This window comes from Tyto alba, unplaced genomic scaffold, assembly GCF_018691265.1.
Source record: "Tyto alba isolate M040663 unplaced genomic scaffold, T.alba_DEE_v4.0 Super-Scaffold_2, whole genome shotgun sequence".
NCBI lineage: Eukaryota > Metazoa > Chordata > Aves > Strigiformes > Tytonidae > Tyto > Tyto alba.
Window position 1 is genome coordinate 62,537,808 of NW_024881282.1, and position 26,668 is coordinate 62,564,475.

The window sequence follows — 26,668 nt, forward strand, 5'->3', positions numbered from 1 at the left end:
TACATACATCTCTTCCAGACTTAGGTTTGTTGTCTCCCTTCAGCATTTGCTTGGCTGATTCCTCCTAGTACAAAAGCAGTTGTGCCAATTGCACTATGAACTGCTTCTTCCTGCACATTTAGTAGAAATCTCAAGTATGTAGTAACGGCCACTATGGTGGATAAGTGGCTTCTTTGTAGATAGAGCCACTGGTGATCTCCCTTTGACACACTGTCTTCATTCTCAGCTAGCCAGCACAGCATTTTCACACTTACAATAGGGCAAGTGGGTATAAAGCACCAGTACATTAAACTATCTTTGGCAGTTGCTTTGTTCCTACAGAAATGGTGACACATAGAAAAATCTGCTATGAATTAGTGTGTGAGGAATAACTCTCAATGTCACGTTTCAGGAACAGGAGAAGAAATAAGGGATGATTAATCTGACCTGTCTTAAACACTCAGAGTGAACTGAATCACCTCTGTTTCTTCTTCTTGACTCTAAATAGAGCCTGTGTGGCTGTTGAAGGCTTTCTATATGTACCCTCTCATGAAACCTCACTGTGCTCCTAGTGTGAAAATTTCCAAATAAACTCTTATTTTAAAAAGCATATAAGAACAGCAAGGCAAACCAGACTGGATCTTTCTTGAGAAATATTCACATTTCTGATTATGGGGGAGTTTTAAAAATGCAAATTCAAAAATGAATCAAAGTATTTTTTTGAAACTTTCTACCTGAATTTGCCCGGCATTGATATCAAGCATGGAAAATCCCAAGGAATTTCTTTGCTGATGTTACTGAACATAGGACAATCTTAAAATAGAAATGGCCAACTTTGATACAACATGAGAAATTATACTTTTTTGTCTGTCAAAGCAGGAAGCTCTTTTAGAAATGTAGACAACTGGGAAATAACTGATTTTTAAATTACAAAATTAAAATACATAGAATAATATATTATAGAAATTGTGTGTCAAGACACATCTAGTTGCTTGGATATGTGCTAAAACTCCATACACCATGATGCAATTTATTTCTTATAATGTCATATAAGCAGGGAAAGTTTTTGCAGTACTGAGACTTTTGGTGCTACATTACAAGATAAATATATACATTAACATAATCTTACAAAAATCCAATGCAATCTTACTAAAATTACAAATAATTTCCAAAGGCATAATTATATGGTATGTGTACAATGATGATTTTACAATTATACAACACTGTCAAATCTGATGAATCTCAAAGCACTTTAAAACTCCATCTGATTACACTGTGTAAAAAGCGTGTTCTTGCTTTCAGTTTAGAGATGTGGAAACACAGACATTTGTGTATGAAAATTCATAAGTCCAGGAAATAATCTATCCTGCAGGTATCGTGAGCTATATTGGTTCACACCTCTGTTGTTCTGAGAAGTCCTAGTAAGTCACATAACTTCCAATCTTTCCATTCATGATACACATATTTATTTATGTGTGTCTGAGAATTTAGATGAAAGTGGCTCATAAGGGGTGAGCACCCACATATTAAAAATAGCAGTATATAATTAACCATTTTTCCTGCTTCTAAAATACAGCCAGCTTTGGACAAAAGATTAGCAACCTTTAATACAGCAAATAGTTAAGTGGGAATAACCAGTGACAATGTGGTACAGGAAAAGAATAATACCATATCTAATTAAAACTGCAAGGAGAATTAAAGAAAGCAGACCGTAATTAACAAAGTTAGCATTTGGCAAGGACACTGAGGTTAACGTTCTTCCTTTTGTATTAAGTGTCACGGGATCTTCAATGCCTGTGTGCAAAGAGTGGAACATGAGAATTTCCATTCATGGGGCTCAGTCCTGAAAGATGCTCAACTTTGAAGCTTAGACCAATTATAAAAGCAAACTTCAGCTGAAGAACCTGCGTAAGTGCCTGGCTTGAGCTCAGCAGCACCTCACAAGAGCCTGTGACCTTGTGCTTGCTGGCAGTGTCCAAGACAAGTACTGTAAAGGTCTCATCCAGAGGAGCTTGTTAGGTTTAATACTTGGGTCTGAACTGCTATGCAGGCAGGATTGTGTGGCAGATAAAAAAGGGTTTGTTACCTGCATGGATGTCTAGCAATGGACAGCTGTGATCACAACTTGCAGCCTCTCATACCAACTTATGCTTTTTTTAAAAAAAGAAAAACATTACTAAGCCTGGAAAAACATTGCCTCATTAGGGGAAATCATGTAGCATTCCAAATATTATAGCATGCAGCTATTGATAAATATATAATTTTAAGGAAGACTTAAACCAAATAGAATTTCCATGTCTTCCAGGAATGAAAGAGAAGGATTATTAATGTGATAATAAAATATATGGATACAGGTGGTCTGTGCCTATTCACCTGTAGTCCCTAGACAGCTTTTTTCATGATACTGTTCACTTACATGATCACATACTACTTAAGCATTTTTCCATTTTGGCTAATCTTTGCATGATGTGTTTGTCTTACAGTAACATTCAAGTCTGTAAGGATCATAACTCTATCACAGTCAGTGCTGCACACCTAGAAAATAACAACCCAACCCTCTTCCAAAGTCAGCTAGATTTTTCTTAATTTAAAAATTATGCTGAATGTGGTAATGCCCAGTCTGGACTAGAAAACATTTCCTGGATATTGGGTTCATTTAACATATCATCACATAATCCATTTCATAAACTAGTAATTCTCTGTCTAAAATCAATTAACTTTCACTACTCTGATATTTTTATTTGGAGTATGTTCCAAAAGTTGAATGATGGCAAATTACTGCTAAAAAGCTTTCTTTTTATTTCCATTTGTAGATAAATTTTATTTTGCTTTTGTGTTCCTTTAACTTACATATTTCATTGTTTAACATTCCCAAGTGATTATTGTGAGTGACCATATCTCCCTTAAGGCTTTGGTTTGCTAAGTTGAACAGGCCATACTTCTTTAGCCAGACTTTCCATGCTATGATATGTCCTAACAGGCCTCTCTCTACCTTTCCTTCTTTGAATTAGTTTTTCTAAAGGGTGGACAACTTTATTTGTCTATAGCATTCTAAAAGTTTTGTACCTGGTGAATTCCGCAGTGGATATTTCCTTGTGTCTCGGAAATCTCTCTCATGATGGATCCTAAGATCATATTTATCTCCTTTTTGCAGTCCCATCATTTTGATGGCTTATAGTCATCCTCTGAGCAACTAATGTAGCCAGATCTTTCTCTGTCATCTCCAGTTAATGAGCTCTCAGCTTACTGCAGACATTCCTGTTATTAGTATTTAAATGAATGACCTTGCACTCAGTACTATTACATTCTTTCCATTTATACTATTCTGTCATCACAGTCATATAATTCTTCCTCTGTGATATCCTCATCCTCCTTTGTATTGGCAATACTTTGTACTTTTGCTACCTCAGTAAATTTCATCAGCATAAACGTATTTTTTCTACCAAGGTCACTAATGAAAATATTACATAAACTGAGGCAGAGGATTGATTCTTGGAGCACTTCATTAATATCTTCTCTTTTAACAAAATCTTTTATCAGCTCTTTAGCTTTCCTCTTAACCTGAAAAGAATCCTGTTCAGTTACTTTCTATACAATCTGTATTGCATTTTATTAATATGCATTCAAAAAGAAGGCCATCATCAACAAACCCTGGATATGCAGGAGTAACTATAAAGACTAATTACAGTAGCAAACAATTCTCCATACATCCAAAAGGATGTCACTAATCATGGAAGTGATGGGGGCTATATACAATTTTAAAAAGCAGACACCTTGTATATATTCTAGTTGCATAAAACTGTTAAAGCCTAGGATACCAAGAGCTTTTCACCACAGGTATCTGGACTGTCCTGACAGGTCAAAACAATTCATCATCCAGCCTGACTTCCCTTGAAGGACTTGGGAACAGGCAGCAGGATGAGCTGTCTTGTTAGTAGAAGCTTATTTCCAGCTACCATTTCTCCCGGTCACATTCACAAGCCCAAGTATATAATCAGAAGGGTCAAGATTCCCGTATAAAATGCAGAGGTGAGGACAAGACTTCATCTACCAGAGGTCTTTGTTCTGCCCAGGTCATATGAGCTCATGAAAAAGAGGGCAAGTGGGAAGAAAAATGCAAGAATAGTCCTGCTAGCAGAAATTTCCTTCGCTACCCTCTTCTCCAGGGTTAATAACTGCAAGCATGCAGCTCACCAAGTGTGTCTACATGCCTGTTTTTCCTGCAGTAACAGAAGTGTGGCACACATGCAGAGCAGTTGTTGTACAGTACAGACAGTTCTGAGGATCATTGCCCCTATTACGCATGGTCAGATTGCCTATACTGCACCTACAGACAGCAAACTCAAACGACACGGGCGGCTTTACTTTTGACAAGAAGAAACAATGTTGCTGCCTAACCTGAAAGGTTGAGTACTGTATCTGCAAGAGAAAATTTCTTTTACTGCTTGGTAAAAATTACTACTTGCTCAGACTGCATCTAGAACAAAGTGTTCCCATGTAAAATATTAATACAATACTTTATCCTTTCCCACTCCTAAATATATCCCACTTAAATCATGTATTCATGAACCTAATTGATAGAATCACTTCAAAGAACAGTTTTGTAAAATGAGGCTACTTCTCCTTCTTAGCCACAAAAAATATATTAGCACCCATCCATTTCAATCTGGTTCTTGCTCATTCATTTTAATTAAAAAATCAAAGCAGGGATTTTACAAAATTTTTATACTGCTATCCCATATATGCATCCAAAATGTATAAGTCTAAATTTGAAACTGTGTCCACAGTCCATTTTATATATCAAGTAAAAGTTTGTTTAGTATTTGTGTTACTGGGGTAAAAAACTTAAAAACTACATACTTAATTCCTTGTCATTCATTTCCTGTTTATTCATGAGAGGTAAACAAAACTTTTTTTCAGTCTTTGAAGTTCTCAGCTTAACTTCATCTGTGCACTAAATTTGGCCAAATAGTGAATTGATCAATAAGTGTTTAATAAACCAGTCATTGCAAATCCATTTTCTAAATGGTAATATCTGACAAACCAGGTGTCTTCCATTTTTGACACAGGGAAAACTGGAGTAATTCTTATATCATCTATGTGTATTTTACTAAATTGTGACTTTGCATCTAATTCAAAGGTATTGCACACAGGATGCATAATCTCGTGGGTCAATACGGGTTCTGTACTTAGAAGACTAAGGTTCAACCTCTGGCTTTCTTCTGTAATTACTGTGTTGCTTGAAGAATGTTGAACAATATAAACTGTGATAACCTTTTTCTTTGCAAGGATGTGTTTACACTGTCAACTCTCAAAAAAGTTGTAGTATACTGGTTTTAGTGTCTAGAACAAGAAGATCCTATTCAAAGCTAAATGTTTTAGGTCCTTTTGTAACTGCAGTACATAATACTTTTATTTGAAAATAGATGTTTTTTAGTAATAACTAATACCTAAAAGTTCCAGTTCCTCTTTTTGTTATTTAAAGAGAACAGCAAAAAAGCAAATGCTTCCCTTTTCAAACTTGTTTTCCTTTGAACAAATTGTATCTCCTTCTATATTTATCTTTAACATGGTTCATAATTACACACTCCTCAACCAGGGACTTAATGTTCAGATATATTATATTACATATTATATATTATGCATGAAAACTGGTTCATTTTTTATCTTCAAATAATGATCATCAAGCTGGTTCATTATTCATCAAAGAAAAATGAACTCTCTTCATATTCCCAGTTACAGTACATTCCTGCCCTGATCATATACATAGAAGTCCATTGTCTAGATAAATGTCTGATCAAATATGACCAAGCAAAGGAATTTTCTGGAGAATCAGCCTTTTGTAAGAGAGTTCTGTTCTTGCAGTTGTTATCTCTTAACTATATGTTTTTAGCTGCTCTTGGTTCTCCTGGTTACAAAACTAACATAACAGACACAGACCAAAAGTGAAGTGATGTAGTATTGTCATCGTCCAACTTGTAGGTGGAAATCAAATGTCACAGGAGTACTGTCCCACTAACCTTCAGGGTCTGAAACCCAAAGATGACAACTAAGTGACAGCTCTGTTAGCCGTTTTATTAAGATTATTTCATGAGCAACACCAGCTAATGTACTAATTCGTGGTTCCATCTACCTTCTATTTCTCTGGCTACCATATGTAAATGCATATACCAAACCATTCAAATACATCCTCTAAATACAGTGAACAAATATCAACACAAAAACACAAGAAAAGTTAAAATTTGAGGCTGAGGAACAAGTGAAAACTGGGTTTTCTTACAAGATTAGAATATGGGTCATTTTCTCTTAAATATAGATGCTAACATCTCTATTACCAGTATTTATATTATATATTTTATATGCTTTATATTATGTCCTCTTACATTTCACACATCACCTAAGTATCCGAATACATTACAGTAAGGTATTTAATGATTTATATGATCTAACATGTTCATATGGATTAACATGTATCATACAGAATTTTGTTTTGGTTGGAATTCCTTTCTGTAACTGTTGATTTCAGATATATTCACAAGTGTTTATTTCTAGTGTAAATATAAATGCATAGTTAACTACTTCATAAACTACTGTACACATGTAGGAAAGGTCATAGAAGCCGTTGGCTGATGGAGAAGGAGGTGGTAAGAAAAGCAGTTGCATCTTTCAGTTTATTTCTCAAAATGACCTTCAAGAAATCTGTGTTTTCCACAACTTAACTTTATCTTTCAGTAAGAAGTTTGACTGTGTCTGGAGAACAAAGTGGCCACTGTTGTTGCTTCTGAGCTCACAGGTCTTTTATTCAACCTGTGTAAATGCCACTGACAGAAATTCATAAAATTTAGCTCCAGAAGTGATCATAACCTATACATTACAGACTCCAAGGGGCTTAATGTAGCCTTATTATCTGTTATCTCCTAAGGACTTCAGGTCTTACATTGCCATATATAGACAACAAGAGACACAAAGCAGGGGCTGTGCATCAGGGCTTTGGGATAAGACAGAATCTGCCTGGTGGCCCCAAGGAGCAGGAATTTGCTTGCAGATCCTGCTGCACAGGGGCTTAGAGTTAGTGAGGATTGCATATTAGGAGAAATAGAAACTTGTTTTATCTATCCTTTTCTCTTACCACTGTTCAACATATGTTAAGCTATGAGACAAAGACTGTTTGTAAAAGGTACCTGCATACAAACAACTGTATATTTTAGAATAATACATCCATTTATGTCTATTTACCTTTCTAAAAGGGAAAACCAAAGAGTAAAAAAATGAATTTTTCCTTCATTTCATAGCTGTGAAAATATTTACTCCAGTTGCCTGAACCTTGAGTCTTCTGGCTCCTTTCAGCCAGAGAGATCTATCCCTAAAATAGATGAGTCATTAGATATTGTGCTGTTAGAGAGTTAGAGACAGAGCTGAGCTATGTGGACATTTTTCACAGCTTTTGAATGCTGCAGCTATGTAAAAGTGGACCACAGTTCTCCTGACCCAAAATATTGTATGCTCTATGCTGTGAAGACATTTTTACAGCATCAGGTAAATTGCAAACACTCCTACTTGATCTATTTGGAGTACTTAGAGCAGGCAAGAGAGCTATACATTGCCCATTTCAGCCTCAAATTACAATGCTGTATGAAACACGCAAACAAACCTTCATCTGGCATCTGTATGACATTCAAAGCAGCAGTGACAATGATAGCAAAAGACATCTCCTGCTGCAGAAAACAGGCCTGAGGAGTTCTCAGTTTGTGCATGCCATTGTTAGTTCTCTGCAACTGAAAGACACGATTTCCTAGCTAGCATCTTTATACTACTGACAAAAGACAAATAAAATATTTGCTCACCAGTGTTATTTTTGAGGAGTCTATTATTTCCTCAATAGCTACCGTCTGTTCCTTCTTCATTTTTCTTTTTCATTAAACTTGGAAATGATACCAGGGAGTGCTAGACAGAAGTTTATATACTTAGGTGAACTTTGATTCTTCCTTGGACTTTAAGACTAATCTAGTGTAGAATGTGATTGACAAAGCATTTTCATTGATGTTATGCCGCCTTTTCAAGTTACCCAACCTAAGCAAATGAGTTTGTTAATGTTTACTCTGGCCCTTTCTCTAAAATGGTTTTAACTTCAGCAGATTTTATAAACTTATAAAGGTTGCCGAATGACATTGGTATTCACTAAATAAAAAATACTCATGATTATGCAGCAGGGGGCTGCCTAGATCAGCAGTACTATATGCACCTTTAATGGAAAACTGGTTTTACTTCATGATTGAATAATCACAGCAATTATTGAATAAAATACTTTGGAGGATACCTACTTCAATTTCTCTTTTCTGTATGATTTCTGGGAATGGGACAGACAGCAGTTTTTGTAATCCGTGCAGACGATGACCATCAGTATTTGACAAATAATTAATACAAATACAAATTTTTAATGTCATTATGAGAAACTGTGAGCTCAAAAACCTTGTAATAGTAGTGAGGTTTCACAGTGCAGTGTACTTTTATCAATAAGTAGTGTCTCCACAGAATCAAATGCAGAGTTAACAGATTTAATCAGAACTTTATACTAGCTGTAGTTAACAGAATCATAAAAATTAGAGAAGGAAAACATCTATCCTGCCCTGTCCTGATCTAACCTCTGCTCCATGACTGTACAACACAAGATTTTTTCAAATGCCAGAGGAGCTCAACAAATACAAGTGAGCCACAAGGCAACTAAGGATTTTCTCCATAAGCTCTTTTCCTGCAGGAGTGACAGAAGTGGAGCAATCCCAACTGACTTGACTCCAAGGTGGGCTGGAAGTAGACCACAGCTCCCAATCTTTGTGAAATAGTTTGCTATGAAAGTATGAAATGAAGTTATGCAAGTGAAACATCGAAGCCTTGCAGGATCCCTCAAGAGGTGACCGATAGCAAGGCAACACATTCGCACAGCACTGTGCTCCCCGCTTGCCACCGTTCCCCATGCCCAGCTGGCCCCCCAGCTCAGCCCTGCCACCTAACAGCTAGAAAAACCTCTGCCTTTCAGTGTGCCCAGGTGCTTTTACTTCCCCTCTCTGTTAGTGAGCATTTTTGCAGCATATAAACAGCATATACATCAAGTCAGATCCAAAGGGGTACTGAAGAAATTTGGTTAGCTTCACAGATGGACGAACTTCCCAACAACAGATTCATTGCTCGTGAGAGCTCTAAATTTCTGAGGTGATGTGAACTTCAAAGTACCAATGACACCATAGAGACTTCAGTATGCAGTTAGAGCTGGAGCTGTTGGAGGAATTAATGAAGTTTCAAATCTTTAAGTATTACTTTCCTTCAAAGCAAAGAACCATTTTGGAAATTATTTTGGAAATTATTTTTTATATATAACTTGTTTTAACAGATATTTGCTCCATCTTTGTCTAGAACTACCAATGCTATTCTATTCCCTGAGTGAGGGTAATTCTTCAGATCACAGTTATGGTGAATTTATCCATATATATGAAAAAAAAAATATGTGCTTTCCATTGGTTAAAAACCATTGTTTTCAGGAAACATTCTTGTCGGCAAGCTCATTCAAATGGATAATTAAAGAAAACATTTCTTAAATATTATGAATAAATCAACATAGAAACATTTTTTCTTGGCTCTATTTCACACTGGACATGGTAAAAACTCAGTGAAAAGGTTTTCCAGGGAGAGGCTTTCTATTTTCTCCCAAGCAATCCGAAAGGAACTGCTCCATTTTGTTTAGTCATTTAGTATCTGCAACACCAGCAACAGTGAGCTCGACTGATTCATCATCACCAGCTGGGCCACTGCTGGTGATTTTTTGAAGTCCAGTTTATGGTAGTACTCTGCCCCAAGCACTACTCTACACACTACTCCTTAGCTCTCACCACCAGCCATCTAACTGCTGCAGACTCTCTCTCCCCAAGATTCTTCAAGAACACTTTTGAAAGCTCTTGTTTTCTTGTGCACCAGAACAAAAGATAACTTAGAATCCTTGGAAATGTTCACTTTTTTTTTTTTTTTTTTTTTTTTTTTTCTGGCTGGTTCCACCCAGCACAATGCAAGAGAAGCCTGTGCCCTTGCAGAACATAAATATTCACTCATTTTATTCTCATTCCAAGCCAGTCAAACTCCTAATGCTTTTGATGTAAGTTTTAGTGGACTGCATGTCAAGTAGAGGACATTATCCCAATAGCAGTACAGTGATTATCTGGGCTACAGTAGTTATTTCTGAATTAAAGTACTGGTGAAATGCCAAATGTTTTCATAGAGATCACTGTTGTGCTTGCTAAATTACTGGGGTTTCTGATGAGTCCTATGGCTGTCTACCTATATTAACAAAATAAAACAATGTTTAGTAACAAGTAGACGTTCATGAGGTTGCACACTGTTAAATCACACCCTGAAAAGCACAGAGATCTTATGGTATAACTCTTCTCTTTTCTGGCTCTCTTCACTGTGATTAATGCTTTCCACATCTGTCTTAATATTGCATGTTTCTTAAACTTCCATTTTTCAGATATTAAAAGGAACGTAGACCACAGTTTTTTAGAACTTGTCCTAAACTTTTAATGATGGTGTCATATATGCTTTACATTAACAGACCTGCACATTTACATTTCCTGTGTTCTGAGCATTTGGAAGTTAATAAACTTATAATTCACTACAGAATGTTGAATAGACTGTGAGGATTTTGAATAAGAATAGAAGTCTGATAAAAATGGAAAATGTATATTTTTCAAATGTCTGTCACCATATCTGACATACATAGCATTAGTTTGCTTCTGAAACTCACTCATATATTCTTTGTTTCATTTTTGCAATGTTTTCTATAAAGACAGAAAGAAACCTGTTGTTTTTAATAGGATACTTAGAGAAGATATTAATTTCTTGCAATACAGATAAATAAGATGCTGTCTGTTAGTAAACAGTTTCATAAAACTAAATTATTATTATAAGGAAAAATTACTTTAAATTGGTGTAATCATCAAGAACAATTATGATTTGATTTCATCTATGTTTTCTGGACAAAGATATAACTGGGTTTATAAATACTTTCAGAAGAATAAAGACCTCTTACATATAGGGAGAACCTCGTCTTATATTTTAACTGAACTTCCAGAAAACTATTATTAAAAATAGGTTTCTACCATTAGGGTACTATTAAAAGCAATAGAAACACAGCCAGAGAATTTCCTACTTTGAGCAATTCTTAAATTGCCACCCAAACCCAGAATTTTATGAAATTATGAATTTGAGTCCAAACACAATAAAAGCCAGACAATCCACTCTTCAGAAGCTGTAATTATTTTAATAAGAGATGGAGGAATGTTCTTGTTTTCACTTCTCTGATTCTACTAATACATTACTGTAATTCATTAATTCAGGGTCAGACAATGAGCCTCTGAGCAATTATGCACATGAGTGGTCTCACAGAATTCAATGTCCTCATTTAATGTGCCATTAAAATGGTACATGGGTGCATCTAACTAAAGCAAACATTAATTCACTGCAACACACAACAGATAGCACTAATATCAGCCACTGTCTATTGAGAAAAATGAGAAAAGAAAATGGCTTAATGAATTTGGCTTGTTCAAGAAAAAATTTTGTTGAAAAAACACTCAAGCCCTATATCACATTCTGAAAACCAAGATGATCAGATTTTTTCAGAATTTTAGAGACACTACTCTGCACAGTTTTGGCAAATTCAGGACTTTGTCAGGGAGGGGAAAATCTAGGATGAAATTCTAAAAATACTTAAACATTACAATGGGGAAGTGTAAAAAGGAAACAAACACCAAATCAGCCAGGTACATAGGCGACTTAGTCTTACTTGTGTTCTTACTTTATGTCCATGGCAGATACCATAGCCAGGCACCTTGTGCAGAATTACATAAGAGCTAATGTGAGTCTTTGTTTAAATACAGCACAAACCCACTTCCTCTTCTCAGGAGAATTTGATGTTGTCTCATTCCTGATCATGTCTCCTAGTCCAACACTGTATTAATATATACATTTTTAACTCAGATTTAAAAACCCCATCGTTATGTTTAAATGTGATAATCAAAAACTGGATCTAAAAAACTTATTTTCTACCTACCTCTCTATCTTTCTTTATTGCACAGCTTATGACCAAAATTTTGCAGACAGATTTAGGATGTTGCCTGAAAGACATCATAAAACTGTATGTCACGAACTAAATGCCTGAAATCACCTCCATATGCCCATTTACTTCATACCTTTTTGGACTACACATTGCCAAAAAATAAGACAGAAGAGGCAGAGACACTGCTTGATTGCTTCCACACTAAAGCAGTATTCATTCCTTGTTGAAAGCAGGCTTTATTTTGCCATAGTATTGCATGGAGATATTTGGAAATACATGCTATCCTCTGATTTACCTAGCAGCCTTGTGATTTTCTCAGCACAAACAAAAATCTAAATACCATTATCTGGCCCACATGCATTGCAGAAGTCCCAAATCTTTGCAGGTAAGATACCAGATAGGCATAAAATCTATTGCATATTTCCTTGCTTGTCAAGAGTAGGGTATTCAATACATTTAGAGAGAGATGTCCTTCATGGCTGAAGATAAAGGCTAATGAGGCTGGAATTAGCATAGATTAACATCATCCAGTTTTAAGAGGTGTTGAGGGAGTATGAGTCCAATCCAAACCCCAGAATTCATGCCTCTCATCACCGTATTACAGTACCACACCTGAAAGGATCCTCCCCTACCTCATGTTAATTTAAGCCAAAATATTAATTCACTCCCCAGGGAGCATTTCTTTACTATGTTCTATATTGAAATATGTATAAATCAGTCTGACTGTATGAGTTCTGTAGGTGGCATGCAAACGTCAGTTATTCATGGAACTAACTTCCATTAATACTGGATTGTGTAGTGGGCAACAGAGAGGTGTAGAGTTCTTATCTCCTAAGGTATTTTTGTAGGCAGTGATACTCGTTGGTCAGAAAGAAATGTTCCTCCAGTGGGTGGTTTAAAGCAAGCACCTGACTCTGTATTCTGAAATAACTTTGTAGACTGTCAAAGTCTGTGAAAATCCTTCTGCCTTCACCAAAGTGAAACTTCCCTTTATCAGTACCTGTTTTAAAGCCCTGAGGACAGAATCTGTGGAAAACAGTGACCAAGATACATTAGAGTTGAGAGGACAAAGAACATCCTTTCTATAAAGTGTGTTTAGTTACATTTATTGATAGGTGTTATTTTCACAAATAATAATGCACTATGAATTACTGTGTCCAGAGAAGGTCCATCCTTACTCTTTAATTGTATAACATATGTGGAAATGTAAATAGCCTTTTTTAATTCTCTGTCATTTCTTTACAAAAAAGACATTACAAAACTATAACAGCTTGTTACGTTTATTCCTATAAAATATTTCATCTAAAAAGTTACATTTCTGATATTTGTCCTTGAAATTATTCAAATAAGTTCAGTTTGCCTTTATGAAAGTCAATAAACAGAGCCCACCCTTGCTTCATCATGACACTGGAGAAACTACTGTACTGTAGAAACTATTACATGGGGAAGCTTTGACTTTTTTAGACGAGGTAGAAGGATCTTTAAGCAAGGCTTTAAAAGACCTTCTAGGGTCTAGAGACTGCTCTTATCCATAGACCTGCATGGGAATTAGTACCTTCAAAAGGTTATGCACCAGACCTGGTGCTGGGCTAGAACCCCAAATGCTATTCAGACCACTTAAAACAGAGGTGTCCCACCACACTGGAACCCTTTCCTGTAATATTTCTTGACAAAAAGACAAGCAACAGAAGAGAAAGGTGAATAGTTCACTGATAGTACTCCTTTAGCCTCTGAAATGTGAAGTGTGCTTGAATCATTCAATTAAATACTGTATTATAAACAGCAAGATGAAATTCCACAAAATACTTACAGTTCTTTGCATTAGTAGAGGAGTTTCAGAACAACCTATCCCTTCATCATTAAAACTTGATTCCATATTGATTATGTCTTCAATCACCTCTTCCATCTGATAAAATAATATTTTAAGACTAATCATTAGAAATAATAATGGAAATAATGTTATTCTGAAAATAGAGAATTAATCTTGAGTATTTATTACATCAATAAAACCAAATTTCAGAAGTTTATATTTTAAAATTCAAATAATTCAAGCACTTTTACACAGTGTTCACATTTTTACTTCTTGTGAAAACAGTTTTTGTGGTTTAGCAAGTTACTTCTTTCCTCCCAAACACCAGCCCATTCCCCTTTTTTAACCCCTTATTGCAACACCAAGATCAGATGACAGGAGCGCATTGCTAAGTTGTAACTGTGATCTGTCACCTTCATCAAATGTGTCATATCCACAGTGTATTGTTGCATTAGTGCAGGAAGGCTGAAAGGAACCTGTGGTTCTGCAAGAGCGTGAGTCACTCAGGATTTGGTGTTACACACTGCTCTCAAGACTCAGCAGGCCGAGGTTTGTGTTGTGTTTGGGAAGTACACTACGTACTTCTCCAGACAATCTTCTGGTCCTACTTTTGTTCTGCATCAAAAACTACTGAAGCAAGTGGAATAGCTAATTAATTACTTGGGGTAAAAGAGTAAATACTTGCTGACATACAGACATATATAGATTTGGACAAGGTACAGCATGAATTTTCAATGATAATTTGGTCTGGTTCTGTTCACACAACTTTGGGAAAGATCCCATTATGAACCTGTCACTGTTAACTCTACTGTCTGCAGGAGCAGTTGTCTTGTGCTCTAGGGCTTTTCAAGCAGCTCTTGGGAGCTGTCTGAGGAGCTGTAGGTGAAGGAAATGTAGGGGGTCTTATGCAACGAAAGAAAGTATCACACAGGCCAGGGACCTTTCAACACATACTTTTAGGCTACGTGGCCCAGCAAAGCTCATACACGTACTCTTCGCCCTCTCTAAAACCAGATGTGTTGTCCCAAGAGATGTGCCCAGATTTATCTAGGAAAACGCTGCTATGGCCAAAAGGATTCCAATCATCTCCCTGAGGCTCTGGGATGGGATTATTCAATTAATTGGAAAGATGCCTTTGAGGAATTTGGCCAGTGCCAGCTATCACTCTCCCAGCCATCACCAGGCACAGTTCAGGACAGTGGTTTACAAGCAACTGTCTTGCTCTCCAGGACAGAGAGCAGTACAAGGGTGAGCACCAGTTATTCCAGATCAGATACCCAAAGCGCCTGAGAATGGTTCCAGCACGCTGCACTTTCCAGCATAGAGGTGACCACAGAGGCCTCCACAAAGGCCATCTAAAATAATCTTTGCAAGCTAGTGGCTCCAGTAATTCATAAACCTGACATGTAATGTCATTTGTCAATGCAGAAGGAATGGAAGGGTCCCAGATGAGGTCTCTAGGAAGTGTCAGGTTTATTTTGTTTTGTGTGTCCTTCACACTTAGCTGTATAACATCCAGATGTTCAAATGGGTCACAATGTATTTGTAAGAATCTTGTGCTCTATTAAAGCCCAAGATATGATACAGCATCTCATTTTCTAATTTCTGTAGGAATTCCCCTTTCACCTAATAAGCAGTCTCTTTTGAAATCTATTGAAGTATTAAAGGCCATAACGATCTACATCTCACACTGTCTAAGAATCTGACATTATATAATAGCTGTACCTCTATTAAAATCAATGGTGGCACTAAAGTTAACATATCTATGCCAATTTTCCCATGATAATCCATATATAAATATAACCGCTAACTGAAAATGAGTGAGTGATTCTTTCAGTTACATCTTTAAGATAATCAGTATTTAACTTTGTTATGCAGCTAGGATAACAGTTTTAGGTAGAAATAACTCTCATCTGAAAAAAAAAAGTTTTGCATTGCAAAGTACATATTCAAAAAACGTACAGCAATATATGAGGCATACATAAAAATATGCAACAGTACTTTTTAAGTGGCAGTAATTTAGAAGCCTCTGATCATGCAATAAGCTATTCACAGACATTCAAGGCAATCACCCATGTAATCCAAAAGGATTCAGGGAGCAAGTGCTTCAACTGAAGGCCCCATGAAAGTAAAGTAAGTCATCACTTGCCCACTACCAATACAAGGTGAGTCATGTAACGTTTTTGTAGAAGTACACAAAGCCCATTTCCCCATTCCTTTCACCCGCCCTGCCCTACCACATTTTCGTGTTCGCCTCCAAGGGACAGCAGCTTCGTAACGGGGCTTTCTGGTATGCCAATATCGCTGATGGGAGGCATGTGTCCGTTTCTTAAAATGGAAGTCACTCCTGCAGGCTGGACTGAGTGGGAGTGGGACAGGGAGAGCGTCTGGCTGGACAGCTTGGTATCGAGGGTCAGGTACTGCTTCACCTGGTGCCTCTGGCTTTGCTGTATGTGGTATCTAGACTGATTTTCCAAGTGTGTTTGTACCTGGGAATGAATGGAAATAATTGCTAAAGTTTCAGGTTACTGGTACTAGTATTTGTCCATATCTTCACTTAAAAAAACTTCAGAACAATAGATTCATCTTCAATAACACTTGGATAGAAATATTATTAACCTTAAATATTTTTTTTCAGTTTTGCACCCTTACACATTTCTTATTTATGGACTATTTTCCCCTAACACAGCTAAATAAACCTTCTGAATGATTATCAAAGAAATATAGAACTAGAAAAGATAAACATGATCCTGAGAAAAGACCAGTATGCTACACATTAATCTCTTCTCATTTAAGAATGATCTCTGTTGAAATCACTGATCATTACAATCAAATCTACAAGCGTATATGTACTCTAAAATTAATATCACAGTCTATTTACTCTTTTGTACTTGAAAGAGTAAATAAATGTATAAAGAAAAGCATAATCCAACCAACTTCCAGTAATATTAACAGCAGCAGACATTCACTCACACCTAAATCCACATTTGGCTCACCTCATAATAAGTACAGTCAGTTAAATGAGGCATTTCAGTACCTTAAAAAAAAAAAAAAAAAAAAAAAAAAAAAACCAAGCCCAAACAAACAAACAAAAAAAACCCCACAAAAATAAAGAATCCAAGCTATAGTTCTGGATGACTGTTCAGTATCGTCAAACTGTGCAGTCTTCTTGAAGAGCCTCTTGAGGACAGATCACTTTTTGAGTTGGTAAGACTTTATAAACTGAGTGGTCATGCCAAAATGGCTAATTGAGTAAGACTCTGGGCCATCCTTTGATTACAGAGATTGACAGTTGCTACTTCAAACAGCTCCCATTTCAGATCAATGTCACATTCCTGCAATTTAACTACCAGAGGAGCACGGCATACACAAACCTTACTGTCATTTCAGCCCTGTGGCTTTCTCCTCTTCCTATGGCATGACTGGTCACAAATTTCTTGTAATAAATTTTTCTCAAGTGGCCTCTGTGTAAGCATGATTAATATTTGTTAAGTAATAGCAAGACTTGCTTTGCAGACCTTTTTTCCTCCAAAAAAAAATTTCATTTAAACAAACTTCTTTTTAATTCCCCTAACATACATAAGCAGAGATAAGTAGCCCATACAAAGGGTTTGCATTTAAATTAGATATATTTTTGTACTATATTGCAGTACCTACTTTATTTTTAATCATGTTATAGTGGCATGTCTAGAACTATTTTAATTATGTTTCTTTAAACAAATTTTCTAGTCATACAAAAAAGATTAAACCATGCAGTAATGAATATAATATTAATTATTTTGATGTAAGCCTTAAAGTTATTAAATAATATTCCATTAAAATATTGATATAAAAATCATAAATACACTGTTTAGATATTCCCCTGTTTTATGTTAGGAAGGTATTCATCCCATGTAAGGTTTTAAAAACTACATGTGTATTTGGGATTTACTTAAAATCAAGATAATACTACATTACTAAATTGTGAGATCTTTGTGTTAGTTTTGGAAAGTGTATAATGCACTGTTAATTTAAGATCTGATTTATCATGTGTAAGGATACATGTAAAACCATCCCAAGTCATTCAGACACTTATGCATCTATTTTTTCTTCAGCTTAAGTAAGTCTTAGGCTCATATTGAAAGTTAGGCACTCAATCAGTTTTTTAAATTAAAATCCAGACATGAAATCTACTGCATCCCAGTTTAACCAGAGTATTAATCTTAATCTTGGGTGAAATGTGGTGTTCTGAGCGAAAGAAAATATGTCCCATTGTGTGTCCAGGGCAGGGATTTGCAGTGCACCCTTGTTTTCTGCTGCTGTTTCAGAAGCACCCGTGAACACTGTGCTTGTGCTGGACTCTAGGGTCATGGAATGAATCCACTCAAAGTCACCACTACCCAGACCCTTGCGCTGCCTAAACTGATGAAGACCTCTTTCCAGCAGTGCAGAGCACTGCAACCAACAGCCTTGAAAGCACAATTTCTTCACATGGCATAAATGGGAGTGGAATCAATGCACAGGCTGCAAATACACCTACAGCATTTCACCCCAACTTCTTTTTTCTCTTAAGTGAAGCAGATGATCACTCCATAATGTGTAATGAATTGTTGTCTTAGAAATTCTACATGTCTACATGAAGTATGAAATCCAGAATATCGCATATCTTCAAATTAAATGGGAAGCATAAGAAAGTTGCAGTGTTCAAAGTCCATACCACCTTGTTTTAAAATTTGTTTTTAATAAGGAATTGGGGTCTGCCACAAGAAGACTGCTGAAAAGTCAATGGCTTGCTTTTTCTTTCTCTGGACACCTCACTGCTAGCGGCAGGCCGAAACCTCCATACAGCTTGATTTCATAGTGAACCAACACAGGGCCATCCCACCGGGAAAGGGGAGGATCTGTGAAAGACAATCAGCTAACTGCTAAGTCAAAAATCAAGTTTATCAGGAGTGCTTATTTTGTATGATACTCTTTCAGTGCTTATATCCTGTCAGTACTGTCCTGAACTTCCAAAACCACAAAAAGAATTTAAAGCTTCACCAATTGAATCTGTTGCTATGGTTCTGCAAACCTCTCTATGCCCTTTACTGCGCCATTTGCAGTCATTACAAAGCAGAACCAATGAGGTTAAAAATGGATCTATGCCCTGATTTTCAAAAAGTACCTGAAGTTGCAATCCCTGACCATCTTTATATATCTAAATTAGTTTTATTAATCAATGTTAATAATAAGTAAAGAACTTTTGAAAGTCAAACCACTTTGTAAAGACAAAGCAAAGCTGGAATCCTATTTTTGTAATCATAATGCTAGTGAATAAACGAGGAAAAAAGATCATGCTATGCTAAAAGAATACTAAGATTGCAAGTCAAGCTCTCAAAAATTAAAAATTACTGTAAAAACTGCCCATGAAACATGTGTGAAATAGGAGCAGAAACTCAAAACATAATAGTTTTACGAAGCCACATAGTCCAGTGTCAAATACCAATTATGACTGGTTTATTCTCCACTGGGATGCTGGATGACTTCTATTATATCAGTAGTATCAAAATAAATTTCAGTTTAGGCTTTCTGAAAATTTTAGATTAAATAAACTCTTTTAAATAATTATTACCACAATTGCAAACCTTAAACATTGACTTGACTTTGAGCTTCTTTTTAATGGTGTAAAAAGAGTGGTTAAACACTGGCACAGGTTGCCCAGAGAGGTTGAATCTCCATCCTTGGAGATTTTCAAAACCTGATTGGGCAAAGCCCTGAGCACCTGAAGAAGCAAAAGAAATATAGAAATAGCAAGGGATATTTGAATTGGTAGTCTAAATATTGAAACTCTGGATAATCATTATTAAATCTGGGAAAAACTGGTATCAGATTAGGGGTTCAATTAAACAAATGCAAAAAAATAGAACTGGAGGATCACTCCCACACATAGGTAATCCCACAAGTAAAACAGCTCAGACTGACATGTACTTAGCTGCTTAAAGACCTTGATCATGTGCATGCCTTAGATCACCAGGTAAGGTCCTTCTACAGAAAAAATGAGGGGGAAAAAAAAAAAAATCATTTTTCAGAGTAGAAGCATCCTTATTTTGCCCAGTAATCCCAGTATGGTATCCTCCAGCAGTGTTGGGAGACTAATTTCTAATTCCTAATGTTTTGAGGAGTTCCCATAATCTGTGAGAATATTTTGTCAGACACTGTGTGAAATTTGAAAGTGAGGGTCTAGGAACCATCCCATATACAAAATCATTAAAGCTTCTTTGGACCAGGAATCTGCAATGCTGATGCTGACACTCTTTACTGCCACAACAGTCTGAATATAGGGTTACCTTCTTTTTTTCCTCTCTCTGGGTCAAAGAATATTTAATTATTTGTTTAAAGCAGAACAGCTTTAAAGGAACACCCTGAGACGGTTTTCAGGGTAGAGCATCCAAGCAACTGGTGGCTCTGTGGAACCCGGTTTCTTGTCTCTGACACAAATTAAGCAGTGTGTCTTGATAAAGCATATCTTCTAGCTCTCAGCAGACCATTTTCTATTAGATGTCCCTCTGCCTTCCTACTTTTTGTGTGAAATGGATGACCTTGCTGGTTTACATGCCTGATTTCTGGGAATCCCTAGCAGAAATAGGCACCCAGTGACTACCTGACCATCCAGATCCTGATGACTCAAACAAGTCTCAGACACAGCCCAGGATTTACTGCTGTCCTGCCGGCACATCTGCTCTAGCTCTCAGTATTGTCAGTGACCTGAACCTTCCTGCCATGTGCTCCAGAAGCTATATAGGCTCTTTTGACTATTGTGTGTGCAAGTTATAACAAGATGATGAATTTGCACAGAAGTAGTGCTGGTTCTCCTCCCGAGTATTCTCTTGCTGTGGCCACGTACTTCAAATGCTAATTATTTCAGATTATTTGAGGAGTGAAAGACAGCCTAAAGTTCAACAGTAAATAGATTATCCGCTTCCTTCTAGGCACTGTTTTTGTCTATTATCTGGCTTGCCTAATCATGGTGAAATTAAAACCTATTCAGAATCAGAAACTTCAAGCATGCAGGAGCCAAAAGCATCCAGCTCAAAATCAAATATTATAATTCCATCAAAATAAAGATAGAACAGAAATTAACACTTTTATTTGGATTTTATAATCCAGAAAATATCCCAACACATATGTAACTGACTGTACCTATTTCTATTTTGTATCTCATAGACAAGCCAGTTCTGCAAGCAAAAACATAACAGCCTTTCAGAGTTACAGATGCATATTCAAACTTCTTAAATTGCTCTTTCTAATTTGAGCACACATCATCATGTTGTAAAACTGTGTTAAAGTTGTGTAACATCTTTTCCCACATTCACACTAATTTTACTTTCATTTCTAACATATTGCACAATGACATAACCAGACCTTCAGTAGTTTATTTACATAAACTATTTTACTTCCACATTTCCTGATGATATTTTTTTTATCTGTGAGTAAAAGAATGCCTAGAATGCCAAAAGTAAGAAAGAGGGCATATTTAGGGAACCTAAAGAAGGCATGAGCAATGCCAAAGATAATCCAGTAAGTAGCAGTGCTACATCTTGTATTGTTATTCCACTAAGGGCAAGCAGGTGACACCTGTACTCTCAGGCTGCTTAGCCCAAAATCAGTCCTAGGAGAAATAATAGGAAAACTGAAAAGAGATTCAATTAATAAATTATTAAAAGATAGGAATATAATTAATGCTAGTCAACATAGTTCTGTGCAAAATAAGCCTTGTCAAACAAATCTACTTCTGCTCTTTGATGAGAATTCAAGTTAGGTTGCCAAAGGTAACGATGTAGGTATAATACACTTCAACTTTTGTGTGCCTTTTGACTTAGTATCATTCAATATTCTAATTAAAAATATAGCACTACACACTATCAATAAAGCATGTTTTAACTGGATTAAGAATTGGCTAACGAACATGCATAAGAAAGAAATCAGCAAAGCTTCACATCAGAAAGAGGGGATTTTCAGTCTTGTACTATTCAACATTTCCATAAGTGATTTGAGACTAAAGAAAAATAAAACTGACTAAAAAGATTAAATATTTTTTAGATTAGCAATCCTATTGAAAGAAAATGTGTTCCTAGTCAGCCAAATACTCATCTGCATATGCTTGAGGAAGAAATACAGGATGCAACAGTAGAGAACAGTGCATGAAGAAAACACTGGAAGCAACTAGTTTGTAAAGAATTTGGGGTCGTAACAAACCAGCAACTCAGCAGGAGTGTCCAGATGATGCTATAGAAAGAAAGGGAAATGGCATAAAGGAATTAGTGAAAAGGAGCCTGGCTTTACTCCGCTTATATTTATGGCTCAGGAGAGATCAATAATGGAATCCCAAAAATATTTCTACCCTAAAGGTTTTTAAAACACTGTTGAAAAAATTAAAAGGATGCAGAAAAAGACCATGGAAATCAATGAAGATGAAGAAAAGGATGCTTCAATGAAAGTTTAAAGAAACTCAGCTATGTTCTTGTCAAATTGAAATTTGTGAAATTTGTGGGGGATGCTGAATGTGACAGTCTTTCCACTAGCACAGAAAGCATGGCAAGAGCCACTGGACACAGGCTGTTAGGCAAGCTCATATTGGAAATTATGTGAATAAACAGTGAAATACTCAAAAGGAAATGCTCTAACTGCTGTTTTCTTCAAACTAAGGGTCGATGACTTTCTGGAAGAGGTGCATTAGTCAAATACAAGATATACTTTTATGAATCACGTTCTTGGACTCAAAGATGACTACTAGGATAATAACTGACTGGAATACAAAAGCCTGTGATTTTAGAGGAATTAGTAATAGTGGTCTAATAGGGCTTTATGTGTTTAAAATTTATAGATTTTTGGATCTGAGTACTGGCTATTATAATAGCAAATTTTTCTTTGATGAAAATTCACTCTGGATTTAGTAAATGTTTAAAACTCTGCCACAAAATAACACGCTTAAATATGGTCATAGTATACCAGACAGAACTCAGTAGACTTCATTACAGTTTACCATTTATGGTAGATGTGAATTTCTTCCAAAGTTTTTAATAGCTCTTGAAGCAAAATTTCTCATCTGGATGAGATCACATCATTTATCATTAGTCCTGAGCACAACACCTCTCTGAAACTGTTTGAGTTATGGGTCTTCATGTTCTTTTCAGCCACTGTACCAGAAAATAAGCATCTAATCATGAACTTTTTAATTATTAAAATGTTCTGTAAGTACTCAAAAAGTCTAATTCCATTTTAAGATAAGAAACACAGTCACAACACAGACTAATTTAGCTCTGTTTCTGAGAACTTGCAAATGGATTTTAAGGGTTATGAAAAAAAGCATTTTTAGTGATGAAATAATCCTTTTTAACTTCTGCTACAAATGAACATCAGTTGTTTGTTTGTCCTACTTTTCCTATGAAACTTTTTGAGAAATCATATTTGTAAAATTATTTCATAATGAAATTAAATTTCAATTTAACTTAGCAATTACACACTTCTGTTCTATCTTAAAAGCTATCACCAAATAATGTAGCTGTTCACTTTAATGTTTAGTTTATAAAAGCATGTGTGATTATGTCAATTAATTACTTAAACTAAACACAGTAATTAATTTTTAAATGTGAATATTTTTCTTATTGGAACTTTGATCTGACTAGATGAGACCTTCTCCATTAATATGCATGAAGAGAGAATACAAAGCAAAAGACATTCAGTCTGGCAACTCACAGCTGTGTTTAGTTGATGCCTTACAGTAGCTTTCAAGTTAAGAAAAAATTCTCATGTGACTCTAATGCACTATTTTTCATCTTATTTAACCTTTGACCTCATATTCATCAGGAACTTGTGAATGTTCTTTCAAGGGTGAAGAGACTGAAGAAGAAACATTTTAAAGTTATTTGACAAAGGCCTTGTCTTCAACAATGACTACTGCTTCTGTATTTTGGTGTCTCAATGTCTAAAAATAGCAGATAATTATAAAAGTGGGTAGGATGGGAGCAATCGGAAATTTTCCATCACACTGCCAACCATTATGAAAATCATGAGGAATGTGGGAGCAAAAGAACTGCAGAGAAGACTTTGCAGAAACCAGTGCTGGGTAAGGAAACTTTCTCTGCACAGTATAGGCAGCAGAACAACATTTCTCTCAGGGAGAGAAAGGCAGCAGAGCTCTCAGGGCTGTGGCTATTAAAGGCTAGATCTTACAGCTAGCCATTTCCTGCCAAATCCCCGTGCAGATGCAGGGATTTTGATAGCATTTCCCCATTGTGGTATTCTCTAGCACTCACTGAGCATTGATGGAGGTCAGTCCTTTCAGGTATTTCTCTGTGCTAACTTCCTTGTGCAATCAGAAATGAGTTGGGGGAAGCCAACTACCTGCACTGAGCAGCTACAGAGACATTATCAAAGCAAGCACTTCCATTTGCGCTGGTATACCTGAGACACTCTTGGCTTCTTAATTGAACTCCTGCAGTTAAGATACACACAGCTCTGATGGCTCCTTATCCATCACCAGCTTGACTTCTGAAGAAAGGATCCCTAAGGTCTTAAGGCCAGCTTGTCATGTTTTAAAATAACAATGAGTCTCGATGACTTTGTGGTCTTCACTGGCAGAAAAGACTCAAGTTTTTAACATTGCACTATAAAAACAGCCTATAAAGTTAGGCAAAGCAAACTACAGGAAGTATTTTTACAAAACTATCCCTTTGATTTAAGTTAGAATTTAAGCTGAAAATCTAAACTGTGAATAAAACCAACCACTACAGTTAATAGGCCACACAAGCATAACAATGGGCCACAATCAAATTATGAAACCCCGGCTAATATCCTTACTTTGACTCTGTACAGTGACCCTGTCCATGCTCTCACTGATTCATGAGATCTGTGAATATAATAAATCTTCACTGTTCCAGTTCCTCTTTATTGTTGGTGTTATTAAAGGATAGTGAATGTGACTCTTGCATTTGAAGAATGGAAAGAAACTTTTTGTACAGCCAGCTATGTTTAAAGAGCTAGGTCCTGATACCTTTACTTAACTACTTGTCTCTATCTTCAGAAATTATTCAAATTAGGTCAGCTAATAGAATGTTATTAGATGGAGAAGAGGTTATCACAGATGTATTCAGGAAAAATCAGTTTTTAATATGGAAGGTACAAAGATCTATTTTTTAGTTAAAAATCATCTGCTAATGAACTTTCACCAGTGCAATTTGTTGGGTTGTTGTAAAAGAAACAAAATAGGAGCATTAAAAGTTCTTCTGTATTTGTCAACTGCAACAACTAGCACAGTTCCATAAAAAATAGTTACAGCAGCATGGGAAATCTGTAACTAAAATGATGTATTTTATTCAGAGATTCAAGATTTTCTGACAAGTATCATACATCAAAAAGAAATCTATTCCAAAATATAGGATTCATGTAACACAGGTTGAGAAAAGGATCAGGAATAGTGAAAATGCTTGCAGACATGAAAGTTTATTTTTAATGCCAATATTTTAAACTATTTGACTTCAGATGAAAGCACTCAGAAAAGACAAAAGACGACTGTATTATGAAGATCCATACAGTTTATTTTGTAATCCATATGTAAAGTTTGGAGTAGAGGTCAAACACTGGAGAGAACCAGTAGGTATATGTACTACCTTTATGTGTAAATGAGAAAGTCAGGTGGCTGAACTTCAAAATGAATGAATCAAAGGAAGAAAGAACACTGGTGTGATGGCTACTTTAGTAAATTCCTGAATAGTTTTCATGTGACAACTATAATTTTCTCACTTATATTTTGTTTTAAAGGTTAAGAGAACTCAGAGAGAAGTCAGACTTAAAAGGTATGAAGAGGGAGCATGAAATAACAAGTTTCTCATTGTTCGCTACACATTTTTTCTGGCTCCCCATGTGAGCAGTCAGTGTATCATTTGAGATGCAATGATGACAGTAATATCCCTCCCTCAGTTACAAACAGCAATACAACCATAGAAGCTAGATCTAAAAACTGTATTTTCCTGGTATGTATGGATATGGACATCAAGTATAATGTGAAAAAAATTACTGATGGTAAAATTATAAGAAAAGGAAACAGTACTTTGTCATTTGAGCGTATTGATATTTCTGAGGGAGAAGTATGTCTTTTAGTCCTTAATTCTTAATTCTATTGGACAAGTAGTGTTTGCACACAAATAATAACGTTTATAATGCACTTTCCAATAACTTTGCCATGTTTTGGCATTACAAGCTAAAGAAGAAAAAGACAAAAACTGAACAACGTAAGTCTACCCCCTGGCATGCTATTCTTCTTCAAAAATAAAGTTCAAATGGGTTAGTGATTTTGGAAAAAAACACTGATTTCACCTATTTCTAATATGAAAGATTCATGACTGTCTGCCAAGGTGACTACATCAACTTCCTCAAAAAAGTGAAACCCATTGGCTGAAAAACACCATCAGTTTGTTAAAAGTGGCAACAATTTCACCACCAGATGACAGCACTGCTTATTACTAAACCCTTTTTGTGTCTTTCAGTCCTCCCTCATTTTGAAAACAAACTGTACCAAGGTATGCACCCCCCAGCCCATGCACTGCCAGAACAGAGGAAACAAAGCCGGTGGCATAAGGTGGTTTGGTGAGGTAGTCACACCAGGGAGGCTAATCTGTTGGACAAGTTATTTTAAGTCTATGAAGGGTTATAGCTTCTGTAAAGACACAGACAAAAACAGCTTCAGAATAAGAAACGTGCTTTCTATTGCGTTCCTCAGTCTCAGAATGATGAAGAGGGCAAAGGGGGAAGCTTTC

General features: G+C 36.1%; 1 protein-coding gene across 1 annotated transcript in view; it reads right to left on the bottom strand.

Moving 5' to 3' along the window:
• Positions 1-26,668, bottom strand: part of TFEC (transcription factor EC) — a 97,117-nt gene that overhangs the window by 21,980 nt on the left and 48,469 nt on the right. Inside the window, exons 2-3 of the mRNA XM_032998778.2 lie at positions 16,130-16,381; positions 13,893-13,988 (exon numbers count right to left, since the gene is read on the bottom strand). Of these exons, the coding sequence (XP_032854669.1) occupies positions 13,893-13,988; positions 16,130-16,381 (348 nt within the window). The remainder of the gene's footprint in view (positions 1-13,892; positions 13,989-16,129; positions 16,382-26,668) is intronic.